General features: G+C 30.3%; 1 protein-coding gene and 1 long non-coding RNA gene across 2 annotated transcripts; one reads left to right on the top strand and one right to left on the bottom strand.

Moving 5' to 3' along the window:
* Positions 1-570: 570 nt before the first annotated feature.
* Positions 571-2,518, top strand: LOC124899360. The gene is made up of 2 exons (XR_007056818.1): positions 571-1,103; positions 2,297-2,518. It is a non-coding gene; the product is annotated as an uncharacterized LOC124899360 (long non-coding RNA).
* A 16,289-nt stretch (positions 2,519-18,807) lies between these two features.
* Positions 18,808-20,565, bottom strand: LOC107855342 (ethylene-responsive transcription factor CRF1). The gene has a single exon (XM_016700351.2). The coding sequence runs from the start codon at positions 20,034-20,036 to the stop codon at positions 19,011-19,013; it is 1,026 nt and encodes a 341-aa protein (XP_016555837.1). The 5' UTR covers positions 20,037-20,565; the 3' UTR covers positions 18,808-19,010.
* Positions 20,566-24,749: the final 4,184 nt, after the last annotated feature.

The following is a 24,749-nucleotide window of genomic DNA, read 5'->3' as shown; positions in this document are numbered from 1 at the left end:
AAAACGAACACGGGATACTATCAACAGCCAAATCAAAACATGTACGTGTATTGTTTGTCGAACCATGCACCAATTATACAAATGTGAAATAGTTTTCTTAAACAAAATTAAAAATTGGTAGAGTGATCCAATGGTTCTGGTCCCTCGATTTCTGCTATTACATGTTATTTTTCGTGTTGTGCCTATTATTATTTTTTCTATTGTGGTTATTGTTCCTTTAAACTGTATTTTAGAGTGCTTTTTTCTATTATTTGCTATGTCTTTAATACTTATGTTTTCTCCTTTTAATTTTGCTTAGAAAAATCAAGCATATGTTAATTGATGTGTATTTTTTTAGGTTTTTGAATATTGAAAAGTCGTTAATTGTTATTTTTGAGATGAGCTAATAAGTAAAGTATATCATATAAATTTAAACTTAAAAAAAAAAAACTTCCAAATTAAAATGAAAAGAAATTTAAAAAATTAGCAAGTTTGGACAATAGAACCTAATTCTAGAAATTGATAACTGAATAAAAATCATGCATGCCTTTTCTATAATTACCCAAATATTAGTTAGAACTCCTAATTTTTGCCAAAGAATAACATAAGATCCCAACATGTGGAAATGGTCAATGGAATTCAGTTTCTCTTGTAAATATTTTTTACCACAAATATTTAGTGGATACCAAATTTAACTACTATTTTTCCGGCAATCCATCCACCTTAATTTCAAGAAAATATTATTATTATTATAAAACAAAATTTTCCATTTAACAAAGCTTTTTCACTAATAACAATTTTCCAAAAAAAATTCCCAAAATTAGTTGTGATATAGAAGTAAAAAATCTTTTTCCATTTGGTACATTTTTCTTCTTTTTCTCTCTCTGCGAATAAGGCTCTTTTATAAAAGATCAATATAAGAAGAGTTATTCGCAGAGAGAGTTAAAAGAAATATTTAAATTTCTAATTACTAAGTTATTATTAAGTAACAATGATGATTAATGGTTCTTCTAGTAAGGTGCTGTTTGGCTTCTTTGCTGCATTTGCACTAATTTTCTCCATTTTTTTGCCTAATGCTCAGGCCAAACAGCCTTTTGCTCCAGCACCTGCTCCAGCAAATGATGGTGAGTTTTTTTTTTTTTTTTTTAATTATTGTTAGTTATTTCGTTTATAGAGGCGGATTTAGAATGTAATCTTTGGAATTACGTATTGATAGATATAATAATTTGGTTATGAGTTTATGTGAATCTAGTAATTTTGTTCTAAAATCATGCATGTTTTGTTGAGAAACTTATTAAATGTATATGTAGTTAGTTGCTGGTAACCCAATGATGACTATTGTACATTTAATGTGATATCGTTGTAAGAATCGATAAATTTTATATTTTGGATTCATCTTTAAATTATGAAATTCAACAACTTTTGTAGTAAGAAATTCACTAAATATTTAACTGATATTTAATTATTATATAATAAATTAATGTAGCTATAACAACTCATAGCCTTCAAATTTTGGATCCTTCCATGTTATGTTTGGTTAATGCAAGAAAAAATTGTTCTAAAATGTTGCAAATTTGAAAATTAAATAAATAAGTTAATTCTCCTTATAAGATTTAGATTAATTTAGCCATTTTATGTAGTATTCACATTGACAGAATTTTTGTGTGTTTGGTTCAAGAAAATAATTAAGAGAAATTGCGGGTCTAAACAATTTTGTTTAATTTAGATTTATTTACTGTTTCTATTATCCATTCTTCTTTTTGTTTTGATTTAGATTTTTTTTTGCTTCTAATTGTGTAAGGTAGAAATGATATTGTTCAAGTATAATTCGAAATTTGGTAGGAATGCACTTTGAAGAGTTTGAGACATACAACGATATTTTTGAAGGATCCAAACCACGTAAATTTACGATGAAATCAATTTGCATATTTCATTTTTAGAAGTCAATCTTACACATTAGCATGTTTATAATATTAAGATTGTCAATCTTGATATTCAAGGATAGTAAATCAAGTATTTAGATAAAAATAGCTACATATCTCTATTATTCATTATTCCTTACCCGCCGTTTGATATTCACTATGAATTTCTGACTAATTCAAATTTGTATAGCGAAAGATCCAACAAAAAAATTCTTTCTACAAGTATTTTTTTATTTCCCCGGCCAAGTCCGTGGCCTCTAATTAAGGGTCGAGGAATAATTCATCCCATCACAACCTAAAGTTACATAATCATTATAGTAATAACTAGTTACTGCAATAAAATTATTTTTTCTCATTTTATTGAGCTAATTAATTAATTTTATTATTGTATTCAGGAACGACAATTGACCAAGGGATTGCATACGTATTGATGTTGTTGGCATTGGCAGTAACATACTTAATTCACTAAGCAGATGTTCCCTTTAGTGTCTAATTAATTATAAAATTGTATTTGGTGAAGATGATTAATTAATTTTGTCAGTGCCTATTATTTGGACATATATATATATATTATATGATGAATATATTATAAGGTTGTTCTGGGCCTAGGGCATGTACATTATTTTGTCATTTTCATTCAGACCATTCTAACCTTTGACGTGCTATTTCTTTTGAGATTTTTCAACTGAATTTATATATATTTCCACAATTTATTTGACCCTTTTTTTTTTACTTGGACAATGTTGATCAATCTTTACAATGGCAAATTCCAACAACGTAGATGGTTTTTTTTTTTTTTTTTTTCGTGTAATTGTGGTATTCGGATCAGCTCATGCACACGTCAACTGATTCTAAGGAATGTCTGCTATCTCTCACTAGCTATGTTTTTATACACGATTTAACTTGTAGCACGAGAATCGAGATATAATTTACTGCACTGTTTGCTAATGATGGAAATTGCAAATTTGAGAAAAGCTAAAATAGGAGAAATCAAACTCAATTAACAATGGTGATTAGAATACTATTGGAACTAGTAAATATTATGTTTTGAATTGAGAACTAATAACAGTATCTTTTATAGGAAATATAGGAATGTTAATTTTAAAAACTATGGTGTAGATCGTGTTTACTAATATGATTTTAGAAATATCATTTACTCCATAGATAAGCATCCAGTATCCCCGAATTATAACTAAAGTTGCTACGACACAGTTCAACTTTACATGGTCCAACCGCCCCCTCCCCCCCCCCCCCCCCCCCACCTCAATTTTTGCGTATTTTTGTCACCCTTTAATTATGTTGACATGACACCTTTATTATATAAAATAAAGTCCACGTCAAAGGTGCTCCGTCGGTTAAAAAGATTGACAAAAATATGTTAAAATTTAGGAGGGGGGGAGGGAAATTAAAATTTTCTTAACTCATTATAACTCAAATCTCAATGTCAGGAGTTTGAATTTCAGTTTCTCATAAATATTTTGAATAAAAAAGTCAGAATATGCTTATACTAATCTTTTATGTTTAAGATTATTCGTGATTCACTTTTTTTTTACCCCTGCCTAGGAGCGTCGACCCTTTTCACTCTAATAGTAACTCAAACCCACAAACTTATGATTGGTAGTGAGGGGTATTTACCATCCGAGCAACTCGTTTTTTTCTGTAAAAGATGTTCTGTATTGTTGTTCGTGGGCCTGTCAAGGTGTTTCAGATAAGGCCCATAAATGTGGACTCTAGCATATACCCATGGGCTTTTGTCCTACATTGTGTACTTTCGGCCCAAAAATAGTTAGCATAACACAACTTAACTCTCTAATTTTTGCTTACACTTACAATTTGATTTCTCATTTATATTACTAGATAGCAATTAGTTGAGATTATGTTTTCGTCATGTCAGTACATTGTTGGTGCAATTTTCTAGGAGCTTTCAAAGATTATATGCTAAAAGGACTTGTAGTATTAGAGAAATTGTTATTATTTTAATAATAAAACTAAGACGGTTTATCTAAAATGACATGAATCGTAACATAACAACAACAAACCCAATATATTCCCACAGCGTGGGGTTTTTGGAGGATAAGATGTACGCAATCCATATCGCTACCTCCGAAGAAGTAGAGAGACTGTTTTCGATAGACCTCCGGCTCAAGATAAAGGATAATAAACAAGGGGATAAATGACATAACCGAAATAAAGAATAGGAAATAATAGAATAAAATCACAGAAATATGAAATATGGAAAATAAGAGTAACACGGAATAAGAAAATAGGAACTAAGCAATAGAAAATGACATGAATCATAAGAATTTATAAAATTGAATACAACCTAATCATTACTGTTTCACGTTATGCCGACCAAAAAAACTCGGAGAAGAGAATATCTAGTATTCAAAAGGGAGCTTCATACTACAACTCGGATTGTGACATATTAAATACTAGATCGAGCGCGAATCAAATTAATCAGACTCAAATAAAATATCAAACATAGAGCAAAAAATGAGGAAAATTGAGAAGCTCCAATGGGAACTATTGATCATAAAGTTGACTAAAACCTTTTGACTTTTTGATTAGAAAAACATATCCTATTTAACATTTTATTAGCAACCCATACAAAAGCATGATATTTTGAAAATTTTGGTACAAAGAGGCCCACTTTGGCATGCGAGGCGTGAATATAATAAATTTACCCACTTTGTACTTATTATCATGAAATATGACATGCCTCTTTAATTTGTCTACAGTCTTCAATTTTACAAAAGAAAATATTGCATCAATAATAATATATTCAATGTAATTTCATAAGTAAAGTCTGTTAAGATAGGTTGTATGCAGGCCTTACCTTATTTTTGTAAGATGAAAAGACTGTTTTTGATAAGAGCTTGACTCAAAAGGATAGAAAAAAAAAAAATTAGCTTACAATCTAAAATTTCATAAACTATTACAAATATAAGGCAATAGTAAGATGTTTAATTTGTACAATTGAGCAATATATGTTCAATAATTAAACCGGGATATCACATTGTCCTAAAGTAAATGAAAAGAACTTTTTCAAAATGCTATATTTGCACCATTTTTAAAATAGTGACGAAATCTAGATGGCGCTTGAAAAAGAAATATTTGATTAAATCAATCTAAAGAAAAATAACTTAAGTAAAATAATTACTTTTAATTCGTTTCTTCTGTTTTAACTTGACACAAAATTTAAGAAAATAAAAAAAAATTAAATTTTATGATCATAAATTTAAAATACATTAAATAGACTAAAATATTCTTTATTTTAATAATATTAAACATGGAAAAAGTTGAAACGAGGGAGTTGCCAAGAAGGGAAATTAATATTTTTTTTTTTAAACGACTAATAGGGAAGTAGAACAAATAAATTGAGACGATGGGAGTATAATTTTTTTGGGCCCAGTTTTAAGAAATCAGCCCAAAGATTTCTTACATTCCGCCCCATCACTTTCTTGTCGGTAGGTGAAAGTGACATTTTTGGCCCGACTTGTTCAGTAATTGGATTTTCAAAAATAGCCTTATATTTAGCAGCCAAATTGCATGAAGGGACACATAATAATGGCCTTTAATATTTCACCCATACAGTGGCAGCATATGGAATCACCCTCTGCTGACACGTGGATGATTATTCAGAGCACAAAAAATTACTTCCTCCATCTAATTGTACGCGGCACCATTTGACTTGACAGGATATTTAAGAAAAACAAAAAGATTTTAGAAACTTATAGTTTAAAACATTCATTAATTATTAGCGTGACCCTAAGTCATTTTATTAAGGTTAAAAGAAAATATTAAATTAAATTATTTCTAATTCTAATATAATGACATTATCTTTGGGACGAACTATATAAAAAGAGTGTCACATGAAATGAGGGGAAGGAAATAGAAAAGATATAGAAAAATTCCGTCAATGGAGCGAACTACATCAAAAAAATATCTGTAACATGAAATGAGACGGAGAAAATAGAAAAGTTATAGAAAAATTCCGCCAATATTGCATTTCATTTATACCAAAATATAGTATTCCATAATAGTACCTCCATACATAATTCACATGAATGTCTTCCTCCTTTGTTGCTAAAATTTAAATAAAGTTCATGCATTACTTAGTGGACCACTTCAATGCTCTGTCTTGGTTCATGCATTAAATTATTTTTTCTTCCTCAAAAGGACACCAAGTGGACAAAATATTATACAATAATAATAATTAATACATCCAATATAACCTCACTTGTGAAATAAGTTGTATAATTGGTCATATTCTAGAAATGATGTGAGACTATTAATATCCATGTATGCTCAAATTTTCCAACTGAAGCTTGAATAACATATTTCATTTTTAAATATCAATCAATTCATATTCAAACGCTTATTTATATATAAGACTTCAATAATAAGTTCAAGTAATTGATCAAACATAGTTCTAGAGGAAACTAAAGCACAAAATGTATAAACTTTTCTTCAATATTTTATTATGGAAAAGAAACATCGCTTGTGAAAGTCAAATTGAGTAAAGCCCATCATCTTAATTAAGAAACTCGACTTCTAGCTGTTAAACGAATGTCGAGCCTAACTTAACCTCAGAAAAACTATTGTCCAATAGTTTAGAAATTTCATCCCTTAGCTTATTAATTTGAAATATCACCTTCGACAGCCTTATCCCTACTTTGTAAAAAATAGAGAAACTATATTCGATAGAAAATTTCTCCCTGGCCAGAGCCTGTAGAAAGGAAGTGACATCAACCATCCACTCTCAAAATTCTTAATAATCTTCTTAATTATTGTGGTAGATCAGTTGATCCTTCTCTATTGTTTTGTTAATTATAATTATTTCGAAAAAGAAGATTAAATTTTCTATGTAAAAATAAAAAATAAAAATATGAGAGAGTAAAGGGCAAAAAGCATTTGGTGCAGTGAGGGACCATGGGCATGCAGACAGTGCAGAGGGGTTGCCTTTACAAAGGAAGGAAAGGGCAAACGGGCTATTACAAAGGAACTATTTTACTTTCTTATACTCTATGTCAAATTAAATGCAGACAAACAGATTGAAATAAATAAAGCATTAACGAGTGATTTTTTTATTAACTGTGTGACACCAATGCCTACAGGCAGCTACACCTAGAGAGAGTAAACCGGCTCATAGACAATCAAAGATAGTAATTCAAGCACCATACGCTATCATTCTATTATCTTGATACTCGTCTCGTTAAATCAAAGATAGTAATTCAAGCCCCACATGCTATCATCCTATTATCATGGTACTCTTCACGTTAAATCGTTACTTCTGATTACAATTATTTGCTAATTCAACTCAAAAATACTCTTAACGTGTTAATTGCTTTGAGCCAAAGCTCAAATGGTATTGCCCAAAACACCCACATGATTACAAGTATTCCTAAACCACTTGACGATCGTTTGGTGCACGAGATACTTTATAGTGAAATACAATAACGAAATTATATTTTAAAGAAAAAGGCCGTAAACTACATTAGAGAAATATCAAAACTAACTTTTTCTTTTAAAAAGAATAAAAAAAAAATTGGTTGTAGTATTCGTTGAAGTGTGTGATCATCTCATCTAAAAAAATTTTTATTATTATTATTATTGGGGGTAGGGGAAGGGAAATGGGGGAGGGGAGATTCCAATGTGGGGAATCGAATTCTCACCAACAAGTTAGAAGTTCAGGTAACTAATCAATTAAGCTACTAAGATTCCCCTCACATCTAAAAGCTTAATTTGTTACATAAAATATACTTTAATAATTTAATTATATTTTCAACACGCCCCTTCACGTATGAGTTTGATTTATTTTTTTTATGGACCAAATACATAAAAAAAAATTAATGAGATTTGATTTCAGGACATATATCTACTCTGATATCATATTAAACGGTATGATCTTCTCTTCTAAAAACTTAAATAATTACGGAAAGTATTAGTATTTAATTATATATTCTCAATAGTGGCGGATCCACTTTGTAATCAGGGGGTTCATTCGAACCCCTTTTAACAAAAAATTATATTATTATTATGCTATTTTTACGCAGTCAAAAATATTTTTATATATATATAGTTGATGTTAAATTTTCTTCGACTAATCCGTATGTTTTTTCTGAAACTCCTCAATTAAAATTTTGACTCCGCAACTGATTCTCAACGAATTCACCCTGCACAAAATAGCCCTGCAGCCGCAATTGGCACTGTAGTTTTTAGCAAGGATGGTTCAATAATGCCAAGTGGGGTTGTCTGATCATTTTAGGAGACCAGCTGACCTTAATTTGTTGAACCTGAGGCAGCTTCTACTGTGTGATTGCCAGATGTGTATTGAGCTCATTTGAATTCAGTACTTTTAATCTCAAATATAAAAAGATATTCTTTTTATTATGTTTGAACAGAATAAGCAATACTATAAATGCAAAAGAAAATAAAAAAAGACACATAGATTTACGTAAAAAATTTTAACGAAAAAAATTATGGGCAGAGGCTGAAAAATTTACTATAATGGAGAGGAGTACAATGAAGAGATGAAAGATTCAATGACGTATTTAAATCGTTCAAAACAATCCACTAAATCGCAATTATATAATACGTGCGTACAAATAAATTTTATGCCTAAAAACATACAAGTCCACAAAAAATCTCAAACATGGGTCGCACCGCAAATTTTTCAGGACCGAATCAACAGAATTTGAGTCACAAACTCTAACACTCTTCAGTTTATTTTTTGTACATACTTTGATCTGACACAAAATTTAAGAAATAAAATAAGACTTAGTGATATTTATTAAATTATTGTAATGACCCTTTCGGTCGTTTGTGAATTTTTTTCATCTTTGCTATTTTTAGTTCTCGCGGTAGTTTATATGCATGAATTATACTTACATGATTGTAGTACCAATTCCTGAGGTGTTCGGAGGCGATTTAAGTCATTAATTGGGTCCTTTAAGTTTAATAAAGTTAAACCCGATAATAGTCAATTTTTGATCAAGACGATCTGGGGTTAGTGTTTTAATATTTTCAATAGGTTTGGAACATACTTTTTAGTTAATGTAAATATTTAATTTATTTTTGAGGTTTCGAAAATTATTTGAGAATTTATTGGATATGTTAGATATTATTTTAATTAGTGAATTAATGGGTCAAGATGACAATTTATTTACTTATGTGGTTAATATAATGATGAAATTAGGTGATTAGGATTTACCATTTATAATAAAAATAAGAATATAGATAAAAAGGTGGAGAGGAAAAGAAAAAAAAAATGACACGACAATTCAGTTTTCACCAGATTTGAAGGGAAAGTTGCGAAGTCTTCAGGTAAGGAGTGCGTGTGAATTATTTCCTACGATTGAATATACCTACTATGCTATATCTATAATGGTGGAGTGAAGGTGAGTTGAATTTGCTCATTATCGTTGCTACGGGTAAAGGATTAATGTGATTACGGTATTAAAATTGTTGAAGTGGGATTCACAAGGTGGTCATATGTATTAACTTTCTTGTGCATTAGAATTAGGTAGATTAAATTAATGGTGTTAAATCCTAATGGTATCATGAGTAACATGGACAATTGTGGGTTAATGATGTCAAGAATGTTAACTATTACGCTGGACAGTAACTAATCAATTAGTATTGATCATTATGTAGTTCTGTATGTTATTATACATTAGGTAGATTATATATTTAGTAATTATAATATAATGATGTCAAAGTGCTTTTAATGGTAAATTACTATTAGCGATTCAAGAAATATTAGTTCTGTCGGTTAGTACCATTATTTAATTCGTGAACAGGACATGAGATTATGTTAGATTTTTGTGAAATTAGATTTGGAGTACTGTTTTCACGGTTAATATGAGATTTGATCGTTCACGTCGTTGGAACCGTAATCTTATGAAGGATGTGTATTGGAACAGATTTTGATCATTCAGAGACTTCACGGAAGGGCAAGACCCTTGCAAATTAGCTCGCATTTGAATTCTTCGGTTGAGGTAGGTTGTGGTTTAATTGGAGTTTAGACTCGACTTAATTGTGTGTATGCTCCTAAATGAAATACTTGTTGATTGGTATTTGGACATGCTTGAAATTGTTGATATTTGGATTGCTACTGCGTGTGTAAATGTTTATTAAAAATTTACCCGATGGAATTGTCTTATGACTTTAAGTGTACTTGTAAACTTGGTACATTGTGTTGTATGCTGTGAGGTTGTGTAAATTGATGTTGATAATACTTGTCTATATTTCTGTTGGATCGGGTACCACGCCGGTATGTTTATATTTATGTTGGATCGGGTACCACGTCGGTACGTTTATATTTATGTAGGATCGGGTACCACACGGGTAGGTTTATATTTATGTTGGATCGGGTACCACGCCGGTACGTTTATATTTATGTTGGATCAGGTACCACGCCGGTACGTTTATATTTATGTTGGATCGGGTACCACATCGGTACGGTACATGAACATAGATTGTTTCCTGCAGGTCATGACTATTTGGGCAAAAACAAGTTCCATAGCATATGTGTACATACTTGTGTTGATTTGGTGGATGTTTACAATATGGTTGATACTCTTGATAGTAATTATGTGGCGGTTTGTGAGCACTATTGACCTGCTATTGTTGTATTGTTATTTCGTTGATCTTTGTTAGTAGTTCTTGTACGATGACTTTCGGGTCTTGGAGATTTTTGTAGGTAGTTTGTTTGACTTCCCCATTAATAACGATTAGTCTTGTATTATGGTTATTAGATTGATTTTATAATAATATCTTCTTAAGATTGACTAAGTATTTTGGTAATGGTTCAGTTTAGATGGTTCTCCCACAGGAAGATTAGTGTGACTGCCACTCATGGCCATTTGGGTCGTGACAATTATCCTTTATTAAAATATAGTACTACTATTATCGTGGAATCGATAAGAATAAACGTGGAATTATATCTTTAAATAATTACCAAATAAGAAAATGTGACATTCTTTTTAGAACGAACCAAAAAAAATAATGACACATAAAATATGATGATCGGAGTACAAATTATGTAAGTAAACAATAGATATAAATCCATAACTTTTAAAATTATAATGAATTCAACCTAAGAATTTCAAAAATTGAACTTCTAGAGTTTTGGTGGTTGGGGGGCAATGACGCGGTCATATGTAGTATAAAATGATCAGTTTGAATATCATTGATCCAAAAATTATATTATTTGTAAGAAATTATACGAAGTATATACTCCTCATCATAGAAAATTATGTTATTTATATATGATTAAAGTTTTAAATCTTTTTTATTTATTTCTTTAAATTTTGAACTCTAGTGAAAATTTTAATTTCATTATGAATAAATTTAAATTATTTTTTATTTATATATATTAACTTTTGGACACTTTTAACGATATTTTTAGCTTCACCACTTTTTAGAGGGTTGGGGAGGGATTACTGTTGTAGTGGCTTACTATTGGCTGTTGAGGTACACATGGTGTATATTTCAAGCCAAAACGAACAAGATATTTCCTTTTGCTGACCCATTCCAATCTTTGTAAAGTTTTCAGAATCTTTGCTTTACTTTGACTACTACGTTTAATTATACTTATTCCGTATCAAATTTATTGGGTGCACTGTCGGAGTGTCCCAAAACACAATGTACCCTCCCCTGCCCTCCTTGGGGGACTATTAGTATTGTTATAAACTACTCTATTTGTTTCAATATAGTTGATCCTTGTAGACTTGACGCTCTTCTTAAGAAAATATTTATTAGGGGTTTATTTTATCAAATTAATCTTATAAATTATCTTTGAAAATATAAATTTGAGTATATACATTTTTATTTAGTCATTTAATAACAATAATAGTACTGAAAGAACATAATAACATTATGTTGATTTCATCAAAGAAATAATTAAATTGAAATAAATATTTTTAGAAAGAGAATCAATTAAGACAAAACGGAGCGAGTAAAAACAATATTTGGTATATAAAGTGAAACAAAAATAAATATCATAAGTATCTTTGTGTCATTGGTGTGAAATAGGGAGAAGTTTCTAGTGAAATAAATAAATAAAAGTAGTATTTCGAAAATATCAATACTTGTCAAAAAGTAAGAAAAAGGAGGTGATATTTTGAAGCGTGGAAACAGCCAAAACACAACTTTAATTTAATTTGGACCTAAATGTAGCTCATGCATGCTCACGCTTACTTTTTTTGTTTTGTTTTATTTATTTAAACAGTATTATCTTATCTTTTACTATTATTAATTAATTATTAGATAAGATTATAGAGACTTTGAGATTAATGTCGAGAGGAAAAAAGCACAAGAAAAGAGTCCCAAAAAAGCAAAGGAACTGTACATTTCATTTTCTGCAAGCAAGCATGCGTATGACCTAAAGAAAAATGTATGTATTTGACTTTCATCGTCATAAATACTCGAATAATGTAAATATGAATCTTCGTATAAGCTCGCGAAGATAATTATTAACGAGTCATCTGATAATTAAATTGAGGTAGGAATGAATGTTAAAACTAGCGTTAGAAAACATCTTTCTTAAAAAGACGTACAGAATCTAAAGCGAACAATGTCATATTATATTTGGAGCATCCTTGGGTTGAATATATGTATATAATATATACTTCCTTCGTTTCGATATTTGTAGCATTCTTTGATTGGATATAAAATTTATGAAGAAAAAAAAAAAGAACTTTGAAACTTATGATCTACTACTATATTGAGACTATAAATAAATATATGTCACTTAAATTGAGACGAAATGAACACTAGCTAGTAGTATGTAAGAGCTACTTTTGATCTGAGAATCTATCTGCTATCGTCTTTTTGATTACAAGATACCCTTTTTAAATTAACTTGTGAGATTAATATATATTATGAATATTTTTGTAGTGGAGCATATGATACACACATAAATGTGAAGCAATGTAGGGTAAGAGAGCCTTATATCATTTACTTTTCTTTGTTAACAGTACTTTAACCATAGTGTTCAAATTGAAATAGCATCAAAAGAGAAGAAACAAAAGATATAAAGTAGTGAAGGTCATGGAAATTTGTGTAAGAAAACATCATGCTAAGTAGTACTTGGAGGGAAAATTCACTTGTTATATAGTTGTAGAGTACAAGATTTTATGGGACCCAAAACAAAGATACTATAATTTCTAAAGAAAATGACTTTTGCCAGCAAATTGCTGTCTTTACCAGGCAAATTGGTGCCAAGGCTAGAAAGCTCAGAAGATCCTACTTGTTGTAGGTCCCTTCCTATCCTTTTTTTGCTTCTTTTCAAAATATAAATTATAAATATTTTAGACCAACCAAAATATATATCTCCCTTTATTCGAAAAATATCACAAATCCCCTTTCCCCTTTTTTTCTTTTTGGATGATATTGTTTACTTTATGTTAGCTAACGAGCTAAGTCATATTAAAAACACCATTCATATTTTAAAGAGGCGATCTGAGACGACTCTTCATATCACGTCGTGTCCAGAACTGGACTTCTAGTGCATAGTCAATTTAATATGGGATCTAACATCGAAAGTGTCCTAATAGAACCAATGAAGCTAATTGACTCACATGGAATATGTGTTAATTTTTATTCATCGTGTTGATCTCTTGAGTCTATTCACATTAAAAAGATCATTCATATTTTAAAGAGGCGATGTGAGACGACTCTTTATATCACATCGTGTCCAGGACTGAACATCTAGTGCATGGTCATTTAATATGAGACCTAACATCGAAAGTGCCTTAATAGAACCAATGAAGTGAACTGACTCACACGAAATATGTTTTAATTTTCATTCATCGTGTTGATCGCTTGAGTCTATTTCATTGTAATTTGGCATGCTTAAATCAGAACAGAAAAGATAGCATTAAATGTGAAATGAACTAATTCAAGTCTGGTGATGTGGTGCAAGGGATTTGAACATCTATTTCATCTATATATTTAGGAGATCGCTCTATATATGTATTTTTCTTAAGAATGATATTATTTGTGAGTCGTAGTCAAGAATGGTCGTTAGTGACATCCACCACTTCTTATGGTTAGCTAGAGAGGGCCCTCTTTAATACATTAAGGGGTCATTTGGTACAAAGAGAAGTTATCCATGGATTAACAATACAGGGATTAACAATACAGATATTAGTAATGTGGGGATTAGTAATACAAGAATTATTTTTTTATCAAGTGTTTGGTTCATTGTATTAAAAATTAGATATATCATGTATTTTAAATCTCAACAAAATCTTTTTTACAATTATACCCTTAAATTTTTATGAGATTTTCTACTTCATTTAACTAGTCAAGTTGCTCACCCTTTGCGCGATCTTAAAAAAGCTAAAATATGAATAATAATTCTCACTCCGCTTAGTTGATCATTTATTTCTTTAAAAAAAATTGAGTCGATTTAATCAAGAAAAATTTTAAACAAACAAATAATTGTCATATTATAGAGAAATAATTTTTTAAAAATGTAAAGCATACTATGTAAGAACATCACGGACTGTTGATAATATAATTTAAAATTTTTAAATTATATATTTATTTGATAATAATTTTTTCTATTTAAATTAATCCGTCTGTAAATTGAACAATTACAAAATAGCATAAATGTAGTTCACATTCGAAACTATCAACCAACATAAGGGATTAAATGATATTTAAACACTTGATCCGCATACGCAAAGTAAAAAAAAGTTGGCAAATTAAATTTAACATAACAACCAAATTTATAGTGATTAAATTTAAAATGAAACTAAACGAAAAATTTAATAAAAAGAATTGAGGGGTAGTTGAGTCATTTAATTCTCTTATCCATGTATTTAAGCCATGGATAAGTAATCCCATGATTTCTTAGGGATAAAATAATACACGCTATGGTGTATTAGCTATCCATGTATTAGGTGAGATTAAATTTAAATTGGGCAATCAAACATTGTACATAGCTGGACTAACTTTTAATCCATGAATTATTTTATTTAATATGGCCTACCAAACGAGTCCTAAGAAACATTCAAGGAGATCTCTTTATACATGGATTTTTCTTAAGAATAATACTATCTACGAATCGTAGTCAGGAATGATCGTTAGTGTACACCCACCACTTTTCACGATTAGCTAGAGAGGGCCCTCTTTAATACATTAAGAAACAAATGTTGACATGAGCAAGAAAGACTCGGACGTGAAATTTAGAACACTTATATGCTGGTAAACGAAAATCACCTCAACAGCTTAATTAGGATAGGCTTTTAATTTCTTCCCACCAAACTTGGTTTATATTTTTATTATTTTTGCTTTATATTGGAAGAAAAAAATTGTTCCATTTACTAACAACTTGAATTGGACCCCTCATTCACATGTTCCGTTTCTTGAAAATAAATCTTATAAGATTTCACCAATACTTAAGAAAGATAATAATCAGAAAAGGCTGATTTGTTCAGGCAGAAATCAGGAGAAAATGAGAGGGACATTTTTGTTGTGTTAGGTTCTTTTAAAGGGGTCCAATTTAGAAAGTTGGATTTGCTGTCAATTTGTTGGTCATGAGAGTAATATATATATGAGAAAAAACAATATCCTAATTAATGAAATTCTTGGATTTCGTCTGAGAATATGTGGGCATGCAGTATGTTATAACTCTGTGAAAAAAGAAAATAATGTTTATGATTTTGTGATGCAGAAGGGTCTGTTTGGGTGTTGCAGGGTTATTAATAATAGAGAGAGGCCTAGTTGATTGTCCAAAAAATTTGTCATTTTTGTATCAATAATAACAGCTCATCATGGGACCACTTATTACCATATGTTATGTTTGATATTTGATTTTACAAAACAAGTTAACTTACTTGTCTTTGAAATTCTTGTAGACTCCCTTTTTATCACTATTGCCCTAGTAGAAAGCGAATCGCGAAAAGGAAAAGACGGAATAATCATTTTATATATCTCCCTTCTTCGTTGATTTTTTTGAGAAAAGGAATACAAAGCAGATCGAAAAAAGAGAAGACGGAATAATATCTTTAATCATCTTGATTGTCCTCTATGTCCGAATTACATATTGACACAAAAAAGATGATGCTTTTTACCATATTCCATGGTCGTATTTTCGAATTTCTAATGCATTGCATTCAAGATCAAAACGAGCTTGTTGTTGTGATCGTAATTGTTTATATATATATATATATATATATATATATATATATGTATGAAACTCCTTGAAAATTTGTTAAACATAATGTATGACTACTATTTGTGTGTCATATTGATATTTATGTGTGATTCTATTTTGAATTGCATGCATGTTGACTTGAAAAAAGAGATGCCTTAGGCACTTATATAGAGCACACTTCATGCAAACGTATAATCTAAACGTTCGTAATGGTACTTCATATTTATGATATACTGCGTTCAAGATCAAAACGAACTTGTTTTTATAGTTAAATCACTTATATACGACTCATTTATCATTTCTTGAAGATTTGTTAAACTTAGTGTGACTATTATAGAAAGGGGAGTAGAAAAAGGAGAAGACGGAATAATCATCTTACATGCAAATGCATTAATAACATTCACATTAGTACATAATATTTTTGAATTACTGCGTCCAAAATCAAAACCAACTAATAATTAAACTCAGTTAAGTTATACAATATATACATATGAGACTCCTTATATATGTGTATGTATTATTATTATTTTGTGAAAATTGCTAATTTGAGGAAAAGGACATAATCATAAAAAAAGGGTCCCAATAAATCATCACCTGAAGAAAAAAAAGGAAAAGAACCCCATATTTTGGATGATTTAAATGGAGATTTCATCTGTCCCAAACAAACATGTCGTCAACAACTACAATTATTGCCTCATTTTCCTATAATTCCAACAATATTTTGTGTTTCTCTAACTGAATTTCTGTCTTACTGACCATATTTCATATCAATAAAATGACAATTTAGTAATTTCAGTTTTCTTTCTCCCAACAAATTATTCATTCATTCTTTAGATGTGATAGGTCATAGGTGTATAATCAGAATAGAAATTAATGTGGGTGATAATCATAGAAAATAAGCTAGGCAAACTAGCTTAGTTTATAAATATTTTTTGACTTATTTATAAGTTTGGTATACATTAAAAGTATGTATATGTCAATAACTTTTTATCAAACACAGTTACTGTTGGTGCACTATTTGTATTGTGTTCAAATGAAGGCTCTAATGAAATAATTGCACTATTATGTGGCATTCAATTAGTATTTAAGTCTTTTGGCAACTCATGCATGCCTTTTTAATTAATTCTAAAGATATTTAATTTGGAAATAAGACTTTTAACTTCGTGTGGACTACTAGTATTTATATAAATCTACAAACATTATGCTATAAGGCTGTATTACAATTAATAATCTAATGTAGGCATGAGTACTATTCGTCGTGCTTCTTTGCAATTTGCATAAGATGATGAAATGCAAATATACAATTCTAGATACTTGTCTTATTGCACTAAAATATCGTATAATTCAAAAATAATAATACACTCAATATAATTCTACAAGTGGGATTTGGAGAGCGTAGGTAAATGCATTTGTTTTATCCCTTCCCTGGGATTGCATGCCGATACTCGCCATACTAACCGTCCCTGGATGCTACATCATTTCATGATGTAGGTTCCGAGGACCTTTCTTGTGACCCTATGACGCGTTAGGTGGTTCGACATTCCTGTTGATCAGCTGTGAAGTAGTGAGCTCCATCCTTTCGAAAGACCTGGTCCCTTTCTTAGTTTCAGTTATTAATGTAGGCCGAGCCTTGTTGGCTAGGGAGATCGTTTCCGACGGCACGTAGAGAAAGTGATATTGACAAACTTGTTACATTTAACTCGAGCTATACATACTAAATATCGAACATATTATCATAATAATTTGTACTTAAATTAAGAATTAATTGGTTAAACATGAAGAGAAAGTGTTTTAAGTACAAATAATTTGCATGTGAATCTTGGATTTGGATGAACAAAGGAAATGCAACGTGGAAAAACCAAAACCAAAACTCTCGTATCGTCCTCTATTATATGGTGGTGGTACCAAAAGCATACACCTTTTATTCATTCAACTTATCTTGGAACCATAATTAGGTAAAAATTTCATACATTTATTTTTATGTCCACATGAAATTAGCATTGCTAAGTACGACTCTTTTAGAGTAAAATGATGATGAGTTTTACTTACATATTAAAAAAAAAATTGTAATATCAAGTCAACTAAACGACAATTACAATCAGCTCTCTCTATAACAAATATTATTTAACATGATTATTTGACTTCCTCTTTTAATTCTGATAAAGAGCGTTGACCTTGTAATGCATGAGTCCAAATTAATTGGACCTCAAAGAGGTATCTTATATTCATTGAGTCTAAAATAATCGGACCTCAAAAGGGTATCGAATACTGAATTAAAAACGAAAAAAAATAGTGCTAACACTAGAGTAAAATTGAAGCATTGAGAATATGTTCAGGTTAAGCATGTGTGAATGGAGGCTAAAAGCATTCATGCCATTTCATTCTTTCACCTAATTCTTCTTGCTACTCAAGTCACGTGTTCCTACACGTGCCTTTATCAGACAACCCCCACCCCCTCATGCTTCACTACACAAAATCTTCAGTCTTATTCAATGTTTCCACTTAATTTTAATCACACCCATTAATTAGCATTTAAAACACTAATCAGTAAAAAGACTCTCCCATAGCACTAAAAACTCTGCCTTGTTTTTGCATTTCCTTAACTCTTGATCACGTAGTAGTAACTTTAATTAGAGAAAATTTAATACTCTACTAATAATAATAATAGCTCTAGTGGTTTATTATTATTGTTATATAAACGAAAGAGAGGGACACAAAACACAAAAACCAACACTGTACCGCAAAATCTCATCCATCATCAACGTTAATGAGACGGAGCCACTATTACATATTACTACTAATTACTTACTAATCACTCACATTAAACACTAACATTAATCAACAAATATTAGACAAAACTGACAAAATAAATACCACATTTAATTTTAAAATTCACTTAATCAAGACTCCATGCCCATTGTGTTCACCGTATCCAACATTCAAAGAGACACAAGCGGGTCAGACCCGAATACATCTCCGAAATCCTGAAAGTAGTCTTCTTCGGGCCATGATGATGACCCGAAACCGAAATCAAGAGTACTTGACCCGACAAACATGTCTGGTAAAACCACCGGGTCGAATAAGTCGGGAATAGGAACCGGGTCCTCGAACTGGAAAAAATCCGGGAAAATACTATCAAACGGTGGGAAGTCACCGAAATTACCCGACATTGATATGTCATTTTCACCCTTGAAATCCGAGTTGCTCTTAAAATGCTCTGAGGGTAAAATGGGTATTGAAGACTCAGCTTCAGCTTCTTCGTTATTCTGAGAATCTTCAAAAGAAGTAGAAGCACAACGGAGAACGGACTTAGGTGAACGTTGATCGGAATCTTCGCCGGAGATGTAACCGGAGCAGCTGGTTTTCGCCGGAGTAGCGACGGCGAAGTTCGTAAGCGCGTTTGGTCCACGTAACTGAATAGCCGCGTGGTCATATACCATAGCAGCTTCTTCAGCTGTATCATATGTACCCAACCATAACCGTACACGTCTCAATGGATCTCTAATCTCCGCCGCCCATTTTCCCCATGGCCGTTGCCGTACACCGCGAAACTTTTTACCATTATTAACCTTCAGCTTACTCGCCGCCGTTGTCTTCTTCCGCCGCCGTGACACGGTGGTAGCAACAGCAGTTTCCGACGAAGACCCATTTTTCAAAACTCCATTTTCAAACAACCCATTTCTGAAAATCCCAGTTTCCGACGACTCAATACGAACTTCGTTAACAAATTTCTTCACTCTTTGACGGCTATACAGCCCATCTTCAGCTTCATCACTCGAAGAGTCGGTAGCATCAGCATCAGTTACAGTAATACGAACAACTCTAGGACCAGCGACATTCATCTCGGAGTTCCTTTTCCGTCCAGGAAAACTCACCGGAGCTGATGATTTAACCATAGTAATTTCCTTCCTGTGTTCAGTATACTTAACAGTAGTACCACTAGACAACATGGTATGTTGGTCCATTTTTATGTATGATTTTCTCAGATTCGCATTGAAAGCGAAAGTGTGAGAGAGGGCGTGAAGTAAAAAAGGGGAAAAAGATTCTTCGGATAAAGGATGGTTCTGGTGATGGTGGGTGGGTGGGTGGTGGGGGTAAGCTCAAGCTTTTCTAACAGTTTTTGGTATGAAAAGTGAAAAAACAAAAATCTTCAAGAACTCATTATGTCGAAGAAAACCCAAAAAGCAGTAGAAATAAAAGGAGATAGACGAGATACAAGGAATCGAAGTACGAAAAACTAAGGGTATCAGAGTATCACTGAAAAAAAAATATGGGCTACGTCAGTGCTGCAAGCACCAGTGGAAGAAAAAACAGATAGAAAAGCAACAGAGAACAGAGAGACAGAAGACTGTAATAAAAGCTTTGCTATATGGAGTAAAGGTACTGAAGAAAATTAGTCCTCTGTAGCTATTTACAGAGTAATTTTCTTGTGAAAAATCTCAGAGAGAGAGATGAAAAGAGAGGTACAATTTTGAACTAAGTGTAGAGTAGCAGAAATCCTATTATATAGGATCCTCTAGTAGAAACAGTAAAAAAAAAAAACATTTATGATAATTAATTAATTAATTTCTAGCTCCATTCTTTTATTTTTTTTTGGTAGTCTTTCTAGCTCCATTCTATTTTATACTATGTCATTTTTTCTTTTTCAAAAAGAATATCACTTTATTATAATTTTTATTTTGAGTTGAGTCCATCGAAAATAAGTTTTCGATCTCACTTTTAAAATAGTGATAATATTTACATATACTTTATTAATTTTAAGATTTTACTTTATGAAAATATATGGAATAAGTTGTTGCAGTAGTGTTATTTAGCTGAATTGGTTGATTATTTGAATTCTCATCAAATTGAGGATGTTTAAATTTAAAACCTTCAAATCTCCTCTTTGCTATCACTTCAAAAATTTATTTATTTCTTAAATATAATGTCAAGTCAAATAAAATAAAACGGAGAAAATTCTAGATCACATGATAATTTCTTTGATCAAATTTGTTGGAGTCTATAGAAAATAACCTCGCGATTTCACTTTTGAGACGATGACTACTATTTGAATATATTTTATCATTTTCTAACCTCCACCGTTTATTATTGTTGTTATTATTATTATTAGTATTATTATTATTATTATTATTATTATTATTAGCTCAATTAATTGATTATCTAAATGCTTATTAAATTACTCTAGATTCAATTCTGTACGTGGTAATCTCCTCATACCTTTCACTTTCGCTACCTCAAATTTTACTTTTTATATTTTAGACCACATGTTTTCATCCTTTATTTCTTAAATATCATATCAAGTTTAATAATGTCAAAGAAAATAGAATGCGGAGAGAAAAACATTAACCATGATTAAAAACAATTATTCTGTTCGTTTCAAATTATGTGTCGTCATTTTTTTTGGTTCATTTCAAAAAGAATGTCGCATTTTCTTATTTGATAAGTTTTTAAAAAGACAATTACAATTTTATCCTTTGTGATTTCACTTGATTTTAAATACTATTACTCATTTCTTTATTTGATTTTTCAATTAAAAGTGGTTCCACTTGATTTTTAATACTACTATTACTTTTTTTCTTAAGAAGGATAATTTTGTACTTTAACAAAGTCAATACTTATTTCTTAAATATCGTATCCGATTAAATGACGATATATAATTTGGGACGAAAAGAGTATTAATTACGGAATGAAACGAAATTAATTATAGGGGCTCAACCGGAGGTTTAAGATTTAACGGTGAGTGACGGAGATATTTTACGAGCCGCCGCATTTTTGGTGTAACAAGATTTCGACACGTGTGTTTTGGGTCACATTAACGGCGTTAATTAACGGCGTATATAAGGGGAGCTGACTCAGCAAAATGAGGGGAACTTGTCAGTCTTGAAAACTGTGATTCAGGTCACGTGATAGCGGACCGGACGGCACCGTTAATTTAGTCAGTCAAATGGCTTGAGTACTGCCACGTCAGACTATATTTGACTATAAAGTAAATTTAACCTCACCTATTAATTACTTTGAGGTATAATCACATAATTAGTCACGGAATCAAAATTTTTATTACTTTAATATTTAACTTGATAATAATGTAGTGCTCGGTTAGTAATCACCTTTCACTTTCAATTTCAATTTTAATTTTATGAGTTTAAATCATCAAAAGAGCAAAACATCCGTAAGGCCTTAGGAAGGATAAAGAAAAAAAAAAATTATTAAAAGAATTTGAAATAAATACGTAGAATGCATCAAAATATTCTCTAGACATGAGCTCGTAATCTAGCAGTGATAAAATACAGTTCATTATAATTCGTTTAACTATAGTGATATGTAGCAAAAATATTTTATGTGGTCTCATATAATTCTTGTTATTCCAACTTTAGATCTGCATAAGTAGACATTTAAACTATCATAAAGTTGAGCGATTAACATATGAATCATAGTAGTAAATTGACATATTGAATGTGTGTATCTCATGTGATTTGACATAAAACGTATGCATTTTTACACATTCAAGATTGGAAGGCATAGATATTAACTAAGACCAACTTAAATGATATATTTATGTATTATATTTTTATTTTAATAGGACATATAAAATGAAATATTTACTTCAAGTACAAGATTAAACAATATAACTTTAGTACTTTGATTAATAATTACTGTTATTGAGTGTTTGGCGCCTAATGACTCAAGGCCTTTTATAACAGAAAAAGTTTATCCACTTGACTTAGTTTAAACTTATCTTAATCAAATAAATAAAATTTCAAATTCTAACCACCTTATTTACAGCTAGGAACAGAACAACGTGGGCAGGCAACCTCGTTTTTCGGCCAAAATTTAAATAAAGTTCTATTTTTATTCATAATATTTATTTTACTGTGACTGTATTCCCTTCCACTTTTTTTTCCAAATATTTAGTAGCTTCTGTTTCCTCAATCGTTACCAACTTTACCTAAAATCAGTCTTTTCATTACACGTGGCTTCATTATTCTTTTTTTTTTTCCCTGATGAAATTTTTAGTGTAAAATGAAGTTTAAAACTTGTAGTAAAAAGCTAAACTTTAGAATATATAAACTACTTATATAAAACTACGTATAAATAAATTGATTTAGCTTATTATTATTTATATGTATAATCTATATTTATATCTATAATATATTAAAAGTGTGAAAGCTATTAGAAATATGGTCTAAACTTTTTATTCTTCGTTAAAAGTCTTTCCTTTTGATAAATCGTCTTTTCACCAATTTTCTTCAATTATTATTTAATTAACTTTATGAAATTAATTATAATCTTAAAAGATTTAGGAGTCTAAATTACATGGTAAGAGCAAAAATATATGAAAAATAAATTTTGATACTTTTAAAATAAGATATAGGATAGAAAAATACTCTTAAAATAGTACTCTATTAAAAAATACTTCTATAAATATTGAGATGCAGGTTAAACCAGAGAGTAATTCGTTTTACTTATTGGGAAAATATGATTGATGATCATCAAATTTGATTCAATTGCATGTTTAGATTGGTGGACGCTTAATTTTCTAACCCTCAACTTCTTCACTGTTTTTGTCAACATAATAGAATTCAACTGTGTGTATATATATCTTATTTGTTTTTCATTCAAGTCATTCTTTAGGATCAAATTTTGTGATCACTATAGTATTATTGTGTTGTAGTTTAGAGGTATTAGATGAATTGACAGGTGGTAGATGAATGTCGGTCGACTTTAAATAATTTTATCAGGTAAAAGTTAGGTTTAATTATATTGTTTTTATATCTCTGTTTTGATTTTTTTTTTTTGGTTTAAAAATTAAGTTTAATTGTATTGAAATCTCTATTATCGTATTATTTTGTTATAGTTTACAGGTGGTAGATGAGTGTTAGACGGCTTTGGGAATTTTTTTGTGTAAAAGTTAGATTTAATTATATTGTTTTGATGTCTCGATCATCGTATTATTTTATTGCAGTTACAGGTGGTAGATGAATGTTGATTGACATTGACAAATTTTTTTAGTAAAGGTTAGGTTTAATTAAATAAATTTTTCAAAAGATATTGAATTTAATTATTATATTCATCTTTATTATTTAAACAAATATATTATTTAGTGTAACGTTTAAACTCAATAAAGTGAAATACATGCGTGAAACGCGTAAATTTAAACTAGTTATTTAAATAAGAGAAAAAGAATTATAGTTAGGCTTTTTAAAATGTGCTTGCAAGCTATAAGTATGATCTACTTGTTTGATTGCAAGATTTTTCAAGAACTTGTAGAAATACTTAAATGGAGTATATTCATGATGCAATATGTTTATGACATAAAATATGTTGATTTTTATATATATCTTTTTGATCTTTTATTGTGAAGTGTATGTTTAATTCATTTTTTCATAAACAAGAAGCTGTGGCTGACTTCAGAATTTAATAATCGCGGGTATATGAAAGGTTCAAAAACACATATTATCGTCCAAAGCTTTTAAGGTTTTGCTTCGAAACTAAAGCATTCGGTCATCTTCTTGGTTTGCTGCGTGTTTTTCTAAATAGTATACCAGATTTTATATATTTTTATATAATTATACTTAATTTAGGTTGAATTCAATTAATGCCGGAGCATAAAAAATTTGGCTATAGATTCGCCCCTGTCAAGAAGAGATATATGGTTAACGATTGAGTTAGATACTGAT

This window comes from Capsicum annuum, chromosome 1, assembly GCF_002878395.1.
Source record: "Capsicum annuum cultivar UCD-10X-F1 chromosome 1, UCD10Xv1.1, whole genome shotgun sequence".
Taxonomy (NCBI): domain Eukaryota; kingdom Viridiplantae; phylum Streptophyta; class Magnoliopsida; order Solanales; family Solanaceae; genus Capsicum; species Capsicum annuum.
The sequence above is the reverse complement of the archived record's forward strand: the minus strand, read 5'-3'. Positions and strand labels throughout refer to the sequence as shown.